Source organism: Zonotrichia albicollis, chromosome 22 (assembly GCF_047830755.1).
Source record: "Zonotrichia albicollis isolate bZonAlb1 chromosome 22, bZonAlb1.hap1, whole genome shotgun sequence".
Lineage (NCBI taxonomy): Eukaryota > Metazoa > Chordata > Aves > Passeriformes > Passerellidae > Zonotrichia > Zonotrichia albicollis.
Genome location: NC_133840.1, coordinates 8,391,528 through 8,409,643, shown reverse-complemented (window position 1 = coordinate 8,409,643; position 18,116 = coordinate 8,391,528). Strand labels below are relative to the sequence as shown.

General features: G+C 48.7%; 1 protein-coding gene across 5 annotated transcripts in view; it reads right to left on the bottom strand.

Annotated features, from left to right (window-relative positions):
• The window catches only part of GTF2IRD1 (GTF2I repeat domain containing 1), a 70,287-nt gene that overhangs the window by 21,603 nt on the left and 30,568 nt on the right, over positions 1–18,116 (bottom strand). For 3 of the 5 annotated variants that reach the window (XM_074556808.1, XM_074556811.1, XM_074556810.1), the window contains exons 6-18: positions 16,773–17,089; positions 15,646–15,735; positions 14,731–14,814; positions 13,195–13,378; positions 11,977–12,002; positions 9,335–9,455; positions 6,613–6,650; positions 4,934–5,014; positions 3,163–3,252; positions 2,543–2,602; positions 2,020–2,085; positions 1,231–1,414; positions 80–138 (exon numbers count right to left, since the gene is read on the bottom strand). In XM_074556808.1, coding sequence (XP_074412909.1) covers positions 80–138; positions 1,231–1,414; positions 2,020–2,085; positions 2,543–2,602; positions 3,163–3,252; positions 4,934–5,014; positions 6,613–6,650; positions 9,335–9,455; positions 11,977–12,002; positions 13,195–13,378; positions 14,731–14,814; positions 15,646–15,735; positions 16,773–17,089 — 1,400 coding nt within the window. The remainder of the gene's footprint in view (positions 1–79; positions 139–1,230; positions 1,415–2,019; positions 2,086–2,542; positions 2,603–3,162; positions 3,253–4,933; positions 5,015–6,612; positions 6,651–9,334; positions 9,456–11,976; positions 12,003–13,194; positions 13,379–14,730; positions 14,815–15,645; positions 15,736–16,772; positions 17,090–18,116) is intronic. The other 2 variants (XM_074556809.1, XM_074556812.1) reach the window with 2 other exon arrangements.

Sequence of the window (18,116 nt, the reverse complement as noted above, 5' to 3'; positions counted from 1 at the left end):
TTAAGGCTGTAGGAAACCACTCTCACTCCTCTCCTACCCAGACCTCAACAGCCCAGCTGGTGGGTGTCTCTCAGCCTACCTTTGGCTGCTGGGCTGTCTGACACCGACTCCTTTGCGCCCTCCGCCAGCAGCTCCGGTCTGGAAAACAGGGAGAAGCAGAGGGCATGTGAGTGCCCTCCCTGGCAGGGACAAACTGCTGCTCCAGCATCCTCAGGACACCTCTCCCACAGCCACAAACCATTCACTTAGTCTGGTTAATGCTGTTTAAAAGGTCCTGCAACACAGCAGGAGAACTTTGGACATCGTTTTCATGCTGACAGGCTCTTTAATGAGCTGATGTGTCACTCCTTGGGATGAGATTAAGCAGCTGATGACTGAGCAGCTTAAGTCAGCAGCTGCAGACTGTCAGTGGACATGGTCCTGAACACTTCTTAGGGATGGGAGAAGCTGTGCTTCTTTCAACATGAAACTGACCCCAAAAATTGCCATTTGGGTACCTGATACTAAAGCTACATAGTGAGGTGATAGTAGGGCTTGATAACAAGGTGCACTGAAGCTGAGTCACAAAGGAATGGATCTGAGATCAGGACGGGGGGAAACCCTAAAATATGATTGGGCTGACCTGAGAGCTGCTGTTCTGACACCACAAAATCTCCATGCTCCCAATATTTATTTTCTGTTTCAGTCAGCTGAAAACTTTTGGGTGGGAAACTGCCCCCAAAATACCCAAGACATCCTAAAATCCATCTCTGCTGGATCTGTTCCATCTATCAGGGCAATGTTCTTGCATTACATTGGTAGTGGCTTTTCACAGCCCTCCCACAGTTCTTATGGCTCCCCAGCACAGGGTCAGCATCTTTTCTTGTGTCTGCAGCATCTTAAGTGCACATATGCACATCTGGACCTCATCTGGAGCCACTTTCTGTAGAAAAACCCTCCAGGCTTCCCAGCCCCTGTCCTTGCTCCACATCAGGGCACCCTGAAGTTTAAAGGCCTCTTCACCCATCCTGCTGAGGTGGCCAAATCTTTGCCAAAGCAGGTTAAAAACCCAGAAGACATGAAGTGACAGATGACAACACCATTGCTGCCTCCAACAAGGCAAGAACCCTTATCTGCTTCTAATAAAGCAAATTAGTGACCAAGTGATGTGTGCTCCCCAGGACACTGCACAGCAGCAGGAGCTCTGAGCACAAACATCCTCCCCAAGGCTCACCACCCCACCCTCCTTACCTTTTAATGACAAACTGGATGTTGTTGCTGGCTTGCAGGATCTTCTTCAGCTTTGCGATGCCGAAGCAGTTGGGGCGGCGCAGCAGGATGCCTTCTGGCAAGCCCACAACAAACAGGTCCTCAGGGTACATCAGGAACTTGGAGTAGGGGACTTTGACTGGCTCTGATATTCCTATGGCTTTCGCTGCATGGGGACCCAAGCTCATTAGTTTGCTGGACCTCCATGTCAGGTCAAAGCAACAGCAGTATGATATGTTGTGGAGGGATTCAAGAGGGTTTTGGGGAGTTTGTGGTTGCTCTGTGCCTTGTGGGGATGTCCCTGACACTGGCAGACATGAGATGAGGGACAGAGCCATGCAGTCACTGTGGGCCAGCTCTCAAAAACATGTGTGACCTTGCTTGTATTTTTTTTTTTGAAATAATGTCTCTAAGCAGAGCATGCTGAATGCCAACCCCCCACCACCAAGGTGCCACCACCTTTCCTGAGCCATGCAATGATCATTGTGGGTGGAAAAACTCTCTGAGACTTCAAACAAGTGATGGGGCAACCACTTTGGACCTTCCCTCTGCAGCATAAAGGCAGCAATTCCTGGGCTGCAGCCAGTGAAACAACTTTAAGGAAATCAAGGGGAAGACCTGCAAGGCCTAAGGAGGTTTCAAATGCATTTGTGAGCCCAGCAGACAGCAGATGAACAAATCAGATTGCACCTTCACTCAGCTGCTGATTTGGAAATGGCCAATGACAAAGCCAGCAGCTGGCATGATAAACATGTGTTAATGTTATCTTACCATATCGTGAGTTGAACAAAATTTCAACTTGTTTCCTCAAATGACTTAAAATGTCTCCTATACCATCTGCAAAAAAAATCAAAAAACAAACAACAGTACAGAGAAATGCTCTGAGCAACCAGCTGCTTGCAGGGCAAGCACTGTGCAGGTGAGCAGCCCCTGCCTGACCTCTGGCAGAGACAGCCATTCAATCTCCATGCCCCAAAATCAGTGCTAGTTCTCTGACAGCAGCTTCCAAACTGATCTCTTAATAAGCAAGGGCAAGCATGCACCTGCTACAGAGCCATGCTAGCAGTCAGGAGGAAAAAAAAAAATATATATATAAGGAAAAGTAAATTCAAGCACAAGAGGAGAGGACAGAGCCAAAGAACACAACGGTGCCCTTCTGTGGCAGAGGTTTTGGAGGCTAAAGGCTAAAAGCTTTGATACATAGGAAGCTCACAAAACCCAACCTAAAATACATCTGTGTGCATCCATCCTTCAAAAATCCTGCAATGATGCTCAGAGCTCACCAAACACTCACCTGATCCCTCCATCTGCTTTTCCTCGTGTCGAGACTCCTCGCTGGAGCCCTTCTCTGCCTCTGCCAGGGAAGAAGAGGGTTAGCAGCAGCAAAATCAGACAAGACCTAAGCAGGAGTTCTCCAGGTGCTCTGCAGCCCCTCAACTGCTCCCTCCCCTCACTGAGCTCTGAGCAAGTGTCCCAGCAGAGGCTGGGCTGGTACCACCATGCCAAGAGCTGCCCTGGCAGGATAAACCCAGTGCTTCCATACAAGAGAGCTGCCCACCCTTTGGCATGGGCTCCCTGGGAGAGGAGAGACCCAGCAGGGGCAAGGGCAGCCACAGGGCCAGCACAGATCCCACAGGGAAATTCCAGGGGTGCACTGGGCAAAGGAGTGAAGGTTTGCAGCATGCTGGGGCTGGAGAGAGGATGGGACAGAGCAGCAGTGCCAGGAAACCCATCAGTTTATGCAGAAAACCCACCAGTTAGTCTGTCAGAGCTCCCAGCCTCACTGAGGCCAAGACTCTGGAACTGGGTCTCGAACTCCACCACTTTGCATCATACATGGTATTTACTCATCTTTGACACTTGCATGAACACCCCTCCTACCCTGCAGTCTCCCAGATGCTTCACTTCTGGTACCTGCTCCTGTTTCCAGGATGTATCTTGGCTCCTCTGAGGCCACGTGCGTGGGCACTGGGTCATGCATTTCCACCGAGGCAGGGGATCGGTCTGTGGACAAAAACCCAGAGCACTTTTTGTTCTGACACCAGTGAGACACTGTCCCCAAAACAGCCTTCAGAGGGCCCCAGCCATCAGCAAGGACTGAGTAAAGGGTCCCCCACTCCCAGGAGCCCCACATACCACCAGGAGATGCTCTGGGGATGCATCTGACTTCTTCCTCCCAGAACCACCCAGCGCTCATCCCTGACACAGACCTGACCTCTTGAAAGAAGAAAAAATCTCTTCCTAACCTCCACAGAAGGTGAAGAGCAAAACTGGTTCAAATTATTTATTTGGTTTAATTCCATCTAGACACTCAATTTTGACTTAAAAAGAGAATGCTGCTTGATTTAGCTACTACATGGGGTAGGAAAGGGTTCCACTAATGCTGCCTTTCTCCACAAAATCAACCCTCTTTTGGTTTCCCTTACATTCAACCTGTCTCCCCAAGTGCTAGGCTGTCCAATGTCCTCAAAGAGCCACCCAAACTCAGCTTTAAATGAAATTTCAACTACTTTATATACTTCAATCAGGTTGCTTCTGACCTCACCGGATAAATAATCCCAATTTCACCAATTTCTCCCTGTAGATGAGCACCTCTATTCTATTAATCCTCCTCCTTGCCTTCAGCTGTATTCCCTCTGATTGAACTCAATCTTGAAATAAGGCAAGAAAAGGTGGACTCTCAACTTGAGGTATGATCTCCCTGGCAGTGGCCAAGTGGAAATTCTTCCCTCTCCTCCCATGGACCTCCAGCTTACCACATGTATCAACTTTCTTCTCTTCCATTAGCTGCCAAGTTGAAAAAGAAAATATTTGATCTACCACTATACCTTGCTCCTTCTCCTTTCCCTCTAGTAACCATAGACAAGTCTATTCTACACCAATCCTGGAGTGACTCCTCAACTATCACCTTACTAAGGCGACTGCTACAATTTAGGTGCAACAACTGGTGTGGTAGGGCCTGGTGTCACTGCTGTCCCCAGAATCACTCACCCTCAGGCATGTTAGAGTTCTGTTGCTGCCCTCATTCTGTGGAGCTTATTAATTAATGGTTGTAAAGCATACTGAAAATGCAAACTGCTAACAATCCATTCATTAAACCCTGAGGATCATCCTACCATTTGCTGCACTGTCCAGGACAGGTAAATGGAAAACTGACTCTCTCAGCTGCCCCTCAATCACGTCATCTCCATCACAAACCATTGTCTCTGACCTCTCCGGGCAAAAATTTGGGGAATTTTCCCCATCAGTGTCAGCAATTCCAACACATTTTTAGCATGTGCTTAATATTAAACCTGCCTACTATTAGTTTTTATGAACTCTTCAAAACCAGGCTGATTTTCTAAATGAAGGACCTCTTCAAAAGCATCCTGTACTCAATACCTGAGATCCTCCACATGAAGCAAAGCAGCAAACCAGGCTCACTTTCTCCAGGGAAAAGGCAAGATAGGACAGCAATGAAGGAGAGAAAAAAACAACAAAGAACCCTAAAACACCTTCCAACACTCCCAGGAAACCTCAACATGATGCCAGCTAAGGAAGACCATTGCAGGTACGTGAGGGAACCTTACATACTGGGAAATACCCTGCAAAAGCCTCTTCTCAAAGCAAAATGCTGAAACGTGATGCTGAAACATGAACCCTGCGTGGGCAGCAGCACTGCACCCAGAGGTCCCCCAGCAGCTACCTGGTACGGTGATCTGGATGATGTTCAGCTCGTCTGGTTCGATTTTGATCTGCCTGATCCCACCTAGCTCTCCTGAGGTACCTATGGGGAAAGGCAAGGGAAGGTGATGGGGTCTCTGGTGTTGAGATGACCCCGAGGTGTTAGAAAGTCTCTTTTTCCCAGCCCCAAGAACAAAGAAGTCAGGATTCCTCAGCTCTGGTTCTTAAGGTTGTTTATTTTCTGTTATCTATTGCATTTTTCCTCTGACCTGCTGAGATCTGTCTGGCAGGTCAGTCCATGACACATTGACACCTTTGGGGTGGTGTTATCTTTTTATATTAAAAATTACATGTACTTTATTTACAATAATTTTCCAATACATATCACCTATGTTAGACAGTCTGTCTCTACTCTAAACTAATCCAGAAGTGCCACCATCAAAGCAGAAGATGGAGGCTAAGAAGAAGAAGGGAAAAGACAGAACATGCCCAGATTCCTCCATCTTGCCTTTTGAACTCCCATTCTAAATCCCCAAAATTCTACTTTTTCACCCAGTGATAAATTCACTATCATTCTATTCAAACTCTTGTGGCTTGTACATCTACATACAAAGTTGGTAATTGTTTCCATGGGCTAAAATCAAAGGCACAGGTGTTTGTGACTCCATGCCAAAGTCTCTGAGCTCCCTGCCAGGGTGTCAAGTCCTCCAGGGCAGTCAGAGCAATGTCCTGGGTTCTGACAGGAAGGCAGTCACCAACAGGATCCAGCAATCTGCCCAACACAGCACCAGGGCAGGGAAAGTGTGGCCAGCTGTCACTTCAGTACCAGCTGAGCTTGCCACAACAACAAGGCTTCAGACAAGTGGCCCAGCAGCACCAAGCCCACAGCATGCAGGTACCCAAAGGGACACCTGTGGGCCTGGCTGGAGGAGCTGCTGGTGCCCACAAACTGGCAGCTGGACCTTGTGAAATGCTCATTTCCTGGCTTTATTCACTTAAAATGAACTGGGCCACCAATGGGCCCAGAGGAGCTGTCTCCAGTGGGTGGCTCCCAGCAATTTTAATGCTCCCAAACTCATGCTTGAAACTTGCCCCTGTTCTGACTGAAGCTGCATCACACCAAGATGAGACCAGCTGAACCCTGGTGAAGTTCAGTGTGGTTTGAACTCCAGTAGATGAAAGCCTGTGCTGACCAGCTGCCCCTGGAGTGTTCAGCCCAGCTTCCTCTTCTCTCAAGACAAATTTCCTCACTTTGGGTGGAATAGATCAACTGCAAGGCACTGAGTCCCAGCTTGCAGCTTGGAAAGGCAAGACAGCATGGCTTGGTGTGGTGTTTCAATGGGTTCAAGCCCCTAAATCTGTGGAAAAGCACTTCCTTTTCATCCATGGTGCTCAGAATACCAACATTGCTGACTTCTCAGGGGTGGCTTTCAAAGGAATTCAGAAAGTGAAGACTTCTCTTAGCTTTGCATTTAAGCACATGCTTAAGTCTCATTATTTCAATTTGTGCATTTTTAGGCCCCAGCTGGAGGGTCAGAGGGTAAGAGGCTTCCCCTCTGCATCGATCAAATGGGGATAAAGTCCTTAGAGAACTGCACTGTGATGCAATCTAAAACTAAACATTCAAGTTCCTTTGCAGGCATCTTTCTCTAGTGTGCCCCCTATAACATATCTAGCAAGAGAAAATGAATTATTCCTCACCTGGTTCACAGCCTTCAGAAACATTACACTTCTCAGACCTGAAAGGGAAAGGCAGACAAGAAAGGTGGTCATGGTGTAAGAAAAGAGAGAGCTTAAAACCCAGTGGTGTGTGAACTGAGCCTGGCAGGAGGGAGAAATGCTGCCTGGCACCACAGAGGGCTGCAGGAGCTACAGAGGGGTCCCGAGGGCCACCACAGCCACAGCCCCAGCAGTGGCAGAGCATCCATGGCTGCAAGGTCTGTGAGCTTCTCTGCAAATGAGCCCTGCTCTCAAACCCACCCTGGTCCTGCACCCTTGCCCTGCTCTACACACCCATGGATGGAACTGCAGCAGAGAGCTCTGAAAACAAGAGAGGCTGTTTTTCAGCCCAAAACTTGGTTGGCTCTATCCCTTTGTGACAGAGAGCAGTGTATAAGTATTACTACAATGTGGTTACTCATGGAGGTAAAAAATAGGGAGAAAGGAAAAATCAATTGATTTGGTAAATATTTATTCTGTTCAAAGCTTTTCTTTACTGAAAAACTGGGCACTATCCCAAATTCCCATCTACAGTTAACTTCACATGCTCAGGAGTTTACACAACTTGTTCTGCATCCAAATGAGATTGTTTTGCATTCCCAGGATGCATGTGCTTTCCTGTCTCTCTCTTGAACAAGGACAACCACAGCTCTTTGGCAGTAAGGGACCTAAAGCACCACTCTGGAAAAAGCACTCCTGCATAATGTTGGTCCTTCAGGGGGAAGGAAAATCCTGGTGGCTCAGGAGGGATGTTCAAAAGCACTTCTAACTTGCCTAAACACACTCAGGAGCATCACCAGAACAAACCACAAAACAAGCCATGAGTGCTCCGGAAATGTTCTTCCTAAATGTGGGAAGGCAAAAGGGGTCATTGGTCTGGAAGGCATCTATACCACCTGGGAGCCTTGGGAAGGGCTTTAAACTCTCCCACTTCAGGTCAAAGCAAGGAAATTTGTGCATTTTCATCAAGGAAATCTGGGGGGAGGGCTCCTCTGGGGAGTGCACTACACCTCACAGTGTCTGGCTCTTCTGGAGCACTGGACACTGCACTTTCCCTGGAGCAGGACTCTGAGCTGGGGGGCCCATTCCTATGGACACACTCCTACTGAGGCACAGAGGTTCCTCATTTGCAGAAAGAAAATAAAACCAAGCTCCCACAAACCCTCCTTTGAAGATGAAGGTACCCAGAGAGCTGGAGACAAACGCCAGCTCTGCAGACTGGGAAGCTCAAGAGGTCTCTGCCCTCCAAAGTTTTGGTATTTCATATTGCCAGGCTCACACATGGAGGTTCTGCTGTCCCAGACATACTTTAGGGGCATGCAGCAGCCACACCCAAGGGAGCAAACCTGAAACAGCACTGGGGAGAACCAGAAGAGACCCAACCTCAGGTTCATGTCATCAAAGAGCCAAGAAAGGACAGGAACCCAGGAGATGGCATGGATGGGACAAAGACAAGTTACCTTATTTCCCCATCCTCATCTGCACAGCTCAGCAACCACAGAGCTCTGTCTGAAGCCCAGCTGGTGGAGCTGTCAGTGCTGGGCAGTGAGGCTTTGTGCCAGAGAAGCTGAGGAGCATTCTTTACTCCACTTGTGTGAAGCAAGGCTGGGAGAAGGTTCCTTGTCTTATAGCAGTTCATAATGCTACAAACTGCTACCCTGCCTCTCTTCCTTTTAGAGGTTAAATTATACCTTGCTTCCACTGAGTTAAGAATGAAGGAAACTGGGCTATAAAGAGACAAACAGCTCCTGGATCTCCCAGTCTGGGTTGGAAAGCTGTATGCTATGTGATAATTGCTCCACAGGTGCTGCCAGCATGTTTTGGACCTGTCTAGCTCATGGCACAGCTGTAACAGAAAGAGGTACTCTCATAAAACATCTCCTGCCCTGCTGGACTGCATAACCCCATCTTCATTAAATGTTAGGCTCCTTGTGAGCTTTCTAAACAAGCAACACTTAATGAGCAGGATGTTGTTACAGTGTGGGCTGAGGGTAAATCCTTTAGGTTATGCATTAACACCAGAGAGAATTCCAGCAGATAATCCCAGGCATGGCCCTCATTTCATCAGTTTTGCTCAAAATTAATGATTCCAAACTTTTGGCTTGCAAAAAGATGGGGCTGCTTGCCCTCCTCCTGTGCTGATCAAATGACTACCCCATTGCAGTGGGATTTTAGGCAGGTAGGAAAGCAGCACCAGTTTAGCTTCTCACCTTTCCATTATGGTCTTCCAACACCTCCCTGATGCTCCAGCTTACTGATCACACTCATGGCACCCGCCGGCACCCACTGTGTTATCTTATATATCAAGAGTTCTATTATCATTATAGTGCAAGGATTTCATATCACCAGAGCATCATACCTCCTCAAATGTTTCTCACAGGCATCTCCTCTAAGCACTGACCGTTCCTGGTCCTTGCACTTGTCATCTGACTTCAGATGCCACCAATCCACTCTTTTATACCACTGTTCTTATCGGCTACAGGTGTGGCCTGTTAACATCAGGCCTGCTCCTAATGTTTAGTGATTGGTCCAGCTGCAGCTTGTTGGGGAATAAGATTACATTCTAAACCACCTTCATTTCCCACACTGTATCCCCCTACACCACTGGGCATTACTGATGAACACATCAGTGACCTGCTGTGCACATTAATGACTCTCTGAGGGATGTCACTTTACAGGGAACAGGGACAGAAGTCCCACTTACCTGCTGTTGGCCTGAGAGGTCCCCCCCAGTTCCAGCGTGGCCCCACGGTGAGGCTCGGGGGAGATCTCCCGGGGAGGGCTGGAGGGCTCCAGCTTGGTTGGATCTTTGGTAAATTTGCTTCCTGTTGCCAGGTGTGCAGAGTGGGTTTTGGGAGAAAAGCAAAACCAGGATTAGCAACTGGAGGTGCCAATGTTGCAGCTAGTTCCCCTCCTAGCCCCAGAGCTGAGGTCAGGGTAGGGGAGCAGGTTTTCAATTGTCACCTGCTTGCAAAGATGCTGATTCCACTGGGGTCACATGTTAAAATATTAGCAGGACATTTGTTTAAACCACTCCATAGCTATGAGTGTGCTGGGAAGGCCTGCCAAAAAAGAGCATCTCCAGAAAGGGCTGACTGATAGGATAAGGATTCCAAGAGGTAGGAACTAAGGTCAGAAAACCCAGAAATATCCCACTGCTCTAGAAGCAAGCTCTGAAGTGGGGAGAGCCCTGCCCCAAGGGAGGGGATGTGCTGCACTGAATGCCAGCTTGGCAAAACACAGAGTAGCAGAGACACAGGCAGCCCTGTCTCAGAGCTCCAAGCCCACCAAGCAGCAGGAGAAATCTCTGTCACAGTGATACAGAGAGGGACAGAAGCAACCTGCCACCATGAAAAACTTCCTCTCTCCCTTCCCTGCTCCTCAGCAGCCTGAAAGGAGCTGAAATGAAGCCTCATCAATGACCTTGGAGATGGTAAGAGTAATCTGAAGGCAGAGTAGGAAATAAAATCAGGCAGGGAAGTGAGCAAAGAGCTGAAGAATGAGAGAGTGAGACTCCATTGTGAGGCTGCAGAAACCACAAGGTGTCTTGTTAAACAGCTGTTATCAAAGCCCTTTGCTGGTCTCAAAGCACCATTAATGTATCCTCACCCTTCTAAAACATATTCCATCTATGGGAACCTGATACCACTTTCCTTTTTGTTCCAGCCTGTGAGAAAGGGCAGGGCTCTGGCAATAGGATCAGCAGAAACACAGAACCTTAAAAACACTATTTATCTACTGACAGTCCAAAAGGCTCCTTTTAATTTGTGCTTTCTATGAACCAAATCTTGTTCTTGCACCAGCACAGCCTGCCTGAAGCTGCTACCCAGGGGAGTAACAAAAATAGGTTTCCAAGCAGTGGTGGGTATTTTAATTAAAGGGTGAGCAAAACTTTATGGGGAAGCTTTGGGATACTTCACAAATGGCAACTTAAAATACAGCTCCACTCAGAAAAGAATGTCTTTGCAAAAATGGCACCTCCTGACTCAGCAGATGAGGGGTTTTTTTGCACAAGCTGATGTGCTGACACAAACCACAGAGTGCCAGGTTTAATGGGTTTTGCTTCTGGTAGCCCTGCAGGGAGCTGTCAGGAGAGTGGGGCTGTCACCCACCTCAGATCTGCTGGGTTTGCTTCCTCATCTCCAAATATCCACTTGCATCTGCCTACCATGTAACCCACAAGCCCAGAGCACAGGTCTGGAGCTGCACATGTACATGATGCCTCCCCCAGACACCATGCAGGCATTATGCAGGAAAATCCAAGCACCCCAAAACACAGCTCAGTGCTCCATCCCTTGGGGATGGGCTAGAGCTTAAAGAAATCCTTTTCTTGAGGAAAAAAAAAAGCCATTTCCAGCTTTAGACAAAGAAATCCCCCATGTAGGTGGGACCCCCTCCAGGTTCTGCTGGTGGCTCCAGCCTGTTTTGGGTGGCCCCAACCTCACCAGGCTCCGGGAGGACTCTCAGGGCTGGGGCTGAGTGGGGCAAGAGTGATAACCTGGCTGGCAGAGATATCTGGGAAAAAGGTGTCTGGAGAGCTACCAGCATGTGCAGTTAGCAGCTTGGGGGGGAAAAAACAAAACAACACCCCAAAACATGTCTGTACTCGTGAGCCAAGCCCAGGCAATCCAGGACTCAGGTGTGATAAATCTGGAGGCAATGCCATATTCCAGGTGTGTGTGAGGACACTGCTGCAGTGGGCTGAGTCTGACAGCATGGGTACCTGCCTCCTTGTATCTGCCAAGAAGCATTTATCATGGAAACACAGATTGGTTTGGGTTGAAAGAGACCTTAAACCACCTTGTTCCTTCCCTGCCATGGGCAGGGACACCTTCCACAATCTCAGATTGCTCCAAGCCCCATCCAGTCTGGCCTTGAACACTTTCAGGGATGGGGCAGCTGCAGCTTTGGCCTGCCCACCCTCACAGTAAAGAATTTGTCTGCCTTCTCCAGCTCAGAGAAAAAAGAAGTAAAAACACAGAGCAAAGAAAGTCAAAGAAAGAATAATTTACCAGTGAGGAACACAGCAGTAATTTTCTTCCTCTTGAAATTACAGATATTGCCTCTGCTGTGGCTCAGCCTGATTCAGGAGCCAGCCCAGCCTCACACACCAGGAATTCTCACTCAAACCTTCACAACTCAATTTTTCAGGGGAGTACAGAGCTTGCACTGATCCCAGGCAAAGGCAATCTCAGCATGTCCTGGTGTAGGGCACAGACAAGGCTTCTCCTCCTAACTGCATGTGTCCTGCACTTCCTCTGCTTACAGTGACATTATTTCAACTCTGCTTCTCTGGATAACCTTTCAATTCTGTGGGCAATAAATCAAAGGATTTGGAGAACATACCTGTAAAAATTCTTTCGTCAAACATCCTAGGAGAGAAGGAAAAAAAAGAATTAGAAATAGATGCTGCTAATGACTGAGTTGGAGGTTTAATTAATGAATAGCATTAAACCAAGTCAAACTAGTAATTTTTTTCATTCTCTAAAAATACTGAATGAATTTTTCAGCTAAAAAAAGGCCTTTTAGCCTGTTGTGCAGCCAAGCAGCCTTATGGCATATGCTTTTTAACTAAAGCACCTCTAAATCTGCTTATAAGTCATTGTCTTAATTTAACTTATTAAATGAAGCTGCAACTAAATCAGCTGGTTTTACAAAAAGAAACAGTGAGACCAAAGTAGCTGCTACTGGATCTTCAATTTCCAGCGCAGACTATTGGCCAGGGTGTCACTTATCTCCTGAATATTTTATTTTGGTGCTACCCAAACTTTGCTCATAGGAGCAAAATACGTCCAAGCCACATCCCACAGCCTGATCCAGCCTGGACAAAGCAGGACAAAGTGGCTTCTCTACCAACTGACATCAGGAAAGCTAATCCCTTTCAGGATGCCTGAATTCCCTCAATGTTGCTGATTTTAGCCCCTTTGGGAGCCTTGTCTAGGATTTTTCTGTGCTGTAGTTTCACACCTGTAGGCATGGAACAACACAAGTGCTGCACAGTCAGGGACTGGATAAATCAATGTATTATAGAGCAGGTTTTCCTGACAGAGAAGCAAAGAGAGGTTGCACAGCACAGTGATAACTAGGAATATATCCACTCCTCCTACCCAGTGGAAAGGCAGACACCTGGATTCTTATCAGCAGATACAGAGGATGTGCACAGGTGATCAGTGAAAAACAAGGTGGATGGGAATCCCTGTGAGAGTACGACTGTTCCTCCCTCCACCCAGGGGCATTGCTCCCATCCACCAAATGTCACTGAAGGTGCTGTAACCACCTTCAAATGTTTGGGGTGGGTGGCATTGGCAAAGTTTGGTGCCCATGATCACTTAAAACAGGGTGGCAGAGCTTGGGGGTCATCATGGTACAGCCAGCTCTGCCACATCTTCGCAGAAAGGGAGAGAGATGAAAGCCAGAGGTTTGCAGGGAGAAAGAGCTGTCTTATGGAATAGAGTGAAATGAGTTTTTGGTGTCAAAACAAACCCTGTGAGCATGGAGGGAACACAGCTCAAACCCCTGACACCCTTGAGCCACACACTTCCTTTTGCTGTCCTTGCCACCCACCTTTTGATGACAAAATGGATGTTGTGCCTCTCCTCCAGGATCCTTTTGAGCTTGGGGACCCCATAGGTGCAAGGTCTTTTGAAAGGGATTTTGTCTGGGATGCCAATGATCTCCACAGCCTCGGGGTCACAGGCAATCTTCCTGTATGGCACAGGGACCATGTGGTCCAACCCCAAGGCTTCAGCTGCAAGATGAACACATGGCTTTCATTTACACCAGGGCTTTGTTTTCTACATATGCTAAAACAAAGGTGTGAGGGCTTGAACTCAAGCAGAGCAAATGCCTTTTTCCCTCTTCTCTGCTTGTCCCAGAAAGTGAGCTCCAGGAGCAGCTCTCCCATGAAAATGGGACAAAAAGGAAAGGAGCAGTAAACACAGAGAAGTGTCTTCCAAAACTCCCAAACATACCCAGTGATGCTCAAACCAGGAGTGAGCTGGCCCAAATATCATTCCCAAACTCCTTGTGACCCACCCCAGCAGGTTTGTGAGCTCCATGATTCACAAGCTGCACAGCATGTGGAATCATAAAATTGTTAATGTTGGAAAAACCTTCTAAGATTGATTCCAGCTTTTAACCCAGCAGCAGCATGTTCACCAAACCATGTCCCCAAGTGCCAGGTCCATATGCTTTTTGGAACATTTCAAGGGATGGTGACTCCATCACTACCCTGGGCAGCCTGTGCCAGTGCATGACCATCCTTTCAGTGAAGAGATTTTCCCCAGTGTCCAATCTAAACCTTCCCTGGAGCAGCCTGAAGCAATTCCCTTTAATTCTATCACTTGTCACTTGGGAGAAGAAACTGAGTCCCACCTGGCTACAACCTCCTTCAGCTAATTGTAGGGAGTGGGAAGATCCCCCCTGAGCCTCCTTTTCTCCAGGCTGAGCCCCCACAGCTCCCTCAGCTGCTCCTCATCAGGCTCGTGCTGCAGACTCTTCCTAAGCTCTGTTACCTTTTGGACACACTCCAGCACATCTATAAATCACATGTTAAAGGCTTGTCTCCAGCCCATGCACAACTCACAGGTGACACAGCACTCATTTCCAGCCCATCTGTAACTCACAAATTACAGCCTGATAGGGATGGCACAGCTGAAGGACCCAGCAGCCCCAAGTGATTTCCCAAGCTTCCACCTGCCCCCTTGCCCATAGCAAAGGGAGCACCAACAACATAGGCAAGCCATGCAGATGGAGAAAAAAGGAGCTGCAACAACAACCACCTTCTTTTTACCTGCCACATGTATGTAAAAGGGCCCCATGCCACCATTCCTGATGCCCGAGATTCAGCTTGCCACATTCCCAGACAGGGCTGTTTTACAGCCCAGTTATAAATTCCTTGACTATGGTGTGGGGCTCCAAACAGAAATATTGACATAACCTTCAGGAGACTGGAGCTGCTGAGCTAAATGTGTTAGGAAGAGCAGGGAGCTCTAGCATATGGCTTCTGCTGCTGTGTTAGGGAACAAAAATGATTGCTATATAATGATATGCAATCCACAAGCACTGCAGATGCATAATGGGATATTAACTCCTACTCACCATATCTGCTGTTAAAAAGAATTTGCACGCACTCCCTAAGGGTGTTGATGTCTTCAGTTTCTTTTATAAAACTGTCCCACTTATCTATCAAAACAAAATACAAGAAATAAGAAACTTCCATATGGTTCATACACAGCAGATGCACTTTTCTCCTGCAAAGTGCTGCGAAGCAGGAACAAGACTTCAAAAATTATTTCCCTGCTCCTGAGAGAATTTTGCCAGGCTAGTAGATAAGGTCTTGGTTTCTCCAACCCCTGACCTAAGCACTCTCCTTGGCACGTGCAGATTCCTAAGAAATGACCCCATAAAATTTCTCAGCCCTGGAATGAAAGACCCTCATGGACAGAGCCAACTTCACCTGGAATGAACCCTTGAAAGGTACAGACCTTTCACAAGTGCATCTTTTCTGTCTTCTCCTCTTTCCCAACCTTCCCACCCATATTTTTTTCTCCTCTTCAAAGCAGGCAGGGGATTTTAGGCTGCATTTCCCTTGGGTGCAGTGGAGGTGAGAAAATGGCAGTCTCCTCTCCACTGCTGATCCCCCCCAGGCACTGCTGCAGAGTCCCACTGGGACTAGTGGCTCTCAGTAATTTGGAAATAATGCCAACTTTTCAGCAGGAATGTGCTGTTTGCAGCTGGGGCAAAACAGCCTTTCCCAAAGCCATGCCTTGGTCCCTGTGCAGGAAGCAGAGATGGGAATTCCCAGCCAGCCAGCAGTGCTCAAGGACCACTAGCAGCATCTTGGCATGGCAGGGATGGACTGGAGCAGAGATGGTTCCAATGTGATTAATCCCCTCCAGCACTGCCAGGTCCCTGCAGAGCATGGAGAGGGCTGGGAGACTGCTGGAGAGAGATGTGGTGAGGGGAAACCTTGAATTCAGGAAAGCTGCCTTAGTGCTGGAGCAGGACACAGACCTGTCTTGTCATGGACGATGGAGAAGAGGATGCGCTTGGATGAGTGCACATTCTGGATCAGGGGACCCCCGGAGACTGATGATTTCTGTCCTGGACAAGAGGGGAGACAAGGAGAAAGGGCTGATGAGAGCCTGACCAGTGCTCCAGACACCACAAAAACACCCTGAGTGCTGTCCCCTGCCACCCCTTCTGTGTCTCCTCCATGCACCCTGGCCTGTGACACCTGGGTGTGGTGCTGGCCAGATCAACCCCTGCCATCCCCATTCCCTTTTGGGGGAATGCCTTTCTGGCCTGGTGCCTTTCTGGCCTGGTGGTGTGGGTCCTGTCACTTTTGGGCAAAACCAGACATGTGCCTGTCACTCAGGGCAAAACCAGAGGTGTGCCTGCCATTTGGGGCAAAAAAAAAGCCATTACCAGCTTCAGACAAAGTAATCTCCCACATAGGTGGGACCCCTTCTAGGTTCTGCTGGTTCTGCCAGAAACAGGCATACCTCTGGTTTTGCCCCAAATACAGAGGTGTGCCCTGACACTTAGGGCAAAATCAGAGGTGTGCCTGTCACTTGGGGCAAAACCAGAGGTGTGCCCTGCCACTTGCTGTAGGGGGATAGAACATAGAATGTAATCTTACCCCCTAAAGAGTTGCAGCTGAGCCAATTACTAAGGGTTAGGAGCAGGCCTGATGCTAATAGGCCACACCTGTAGCCAGTCAGAAGAGTGTTATAAAAGAGTAGACTGGTTGGCTGAGGGGAGCTGCAGTTAGTTGGCTGCTGTGAGGACAAGGAAGAGTTAGTGCCTAGAGGAGCTGCCTACAAGAAACATTAAGGAGGTACAAAGCTCTAGCAATATGGAACCTTACAATGTAATGACAATAGAACTCTTGTACTATAAGACAACAACTTGGGGAAAAATCAGAGGTGTGCCTGCCACTTGGGGCAAAATGAGAGGAGTATCCTGCTACAGGCACCCAGGGAAGGCCTGGGACAGTTCAGCATGGCAGGGGCTCTGCTCACTCCCACATAGGCCCGGCTCTAGGCCAGTTTTCACCCCAGAAATTCCAACACCCCCAAGCAGGGCCAGGCCGGGCAGTGCCCTGGGCCCTGAGGGGAGAGCACACTCCAGGCTATTACCACAGCAGTCGCTGTACTCCTGTGAGGAAGGCACCTTCAGCTCTGCTGCCGGCCGGCCCAGCAGCGCCTCGCCCGCCGCCGCCGTGGGCCCAGGCAGGCCCGAGGACGCCTCCTGCTTGAGGTCGATGGCGACGGGGCCGGGCAGAGAGACGCCGTAGAGGAAGTTGGTGATGGCAATGGCTGAGGGGGCGTCCTGCAAGCTGGGTTTGGCCACGGGGCCGTTGTTGGCACCAGAGTCCCGGCTGCCCTTGGAGGCGAGGGAGGAACAAGTTAACTCGATGTTGGGGTTGGGCTCTCGGCTGGGCTCATCTGCTGGCCTGAGGGGAAGGAAGGGAGAAGAGGAGGGAAAAACAGGTTCCTTTGAGCCCACGGCAGTGCTAAGGTGCAACAAGAAAGGATGTGGGTGGGGAAGAAGAGCCATGCCTGGGAGGGTGGGACACCACCAGCTGCCAGGCTTCTTGTTGAGGAGCACCATTACAGGAGACCATTAGAGTACCTCTCCTATTTGGAGAGCTGAGAGAGTTGAGATTGTCCACTCTGAAGAAGAGAAGGCTCTAGGGAGAACATACTCTGGCCTCCCATTACCCAGAGGTACTGGAGAGCTGGAAAGGGACTTTTGACAAAGGCAGGGAGTTACAGGACAATGGGGAATGGTGTCAAACTGAAAGAGGGTTGGTTTGGATTGGATATTAGGAAGAAATTCTTCCCTGTGTGGGTGGTGAGGCCCTGTCACAGGTTGCCCAGGGAAGCTGGGGCTGCCCCATCCCTGGAAATGCTCAAGGCCAGGCTGGAGGGGGCTTGGAGCAGCCTGGGATGGTGGAAGGCATCCCTGACCACAGCAAGGGCTTGGAACGAGATGATCTTTAAGGTCCCTTCCAACCCAAAACATTCTGTAGTTCTATTCTGTGATTCACAAGTTACATCCATCACTCAAACTCCTGAGCGTCTTCAGGCACCTAAATGGTTCTTGTCTTCTTAAAGTGGAGCTGGTTAGTCAAAGCTGGTTAGTTCAGAGCATTTTTTTTTATCTAGGACCAAGCTGCACAGCTCCATGCCTGGTGCATTTAAGGGGTAAAACCTTTTATGACCACAAATCACTTGGCTCCATTGCCTATGCCAGCACCCATGGCACATTCAAGGGGGAGCTCAGTCAGCCTGCAAATGAGTTTCAGACTGAAGAAACCAACGTGCTCCACATGAGACAGGGAGCCACAAGCTCACAGACAGCACAAATTCTGCGTGTCCTACTTTTATCTGTCTCAGCCTGATTTTCCAGAAGCATCAAGCCTTTAGAGGAGGTATTTGGTCATGCTCAGCATTTTTCTGAATGGATCTGAGGTGCTG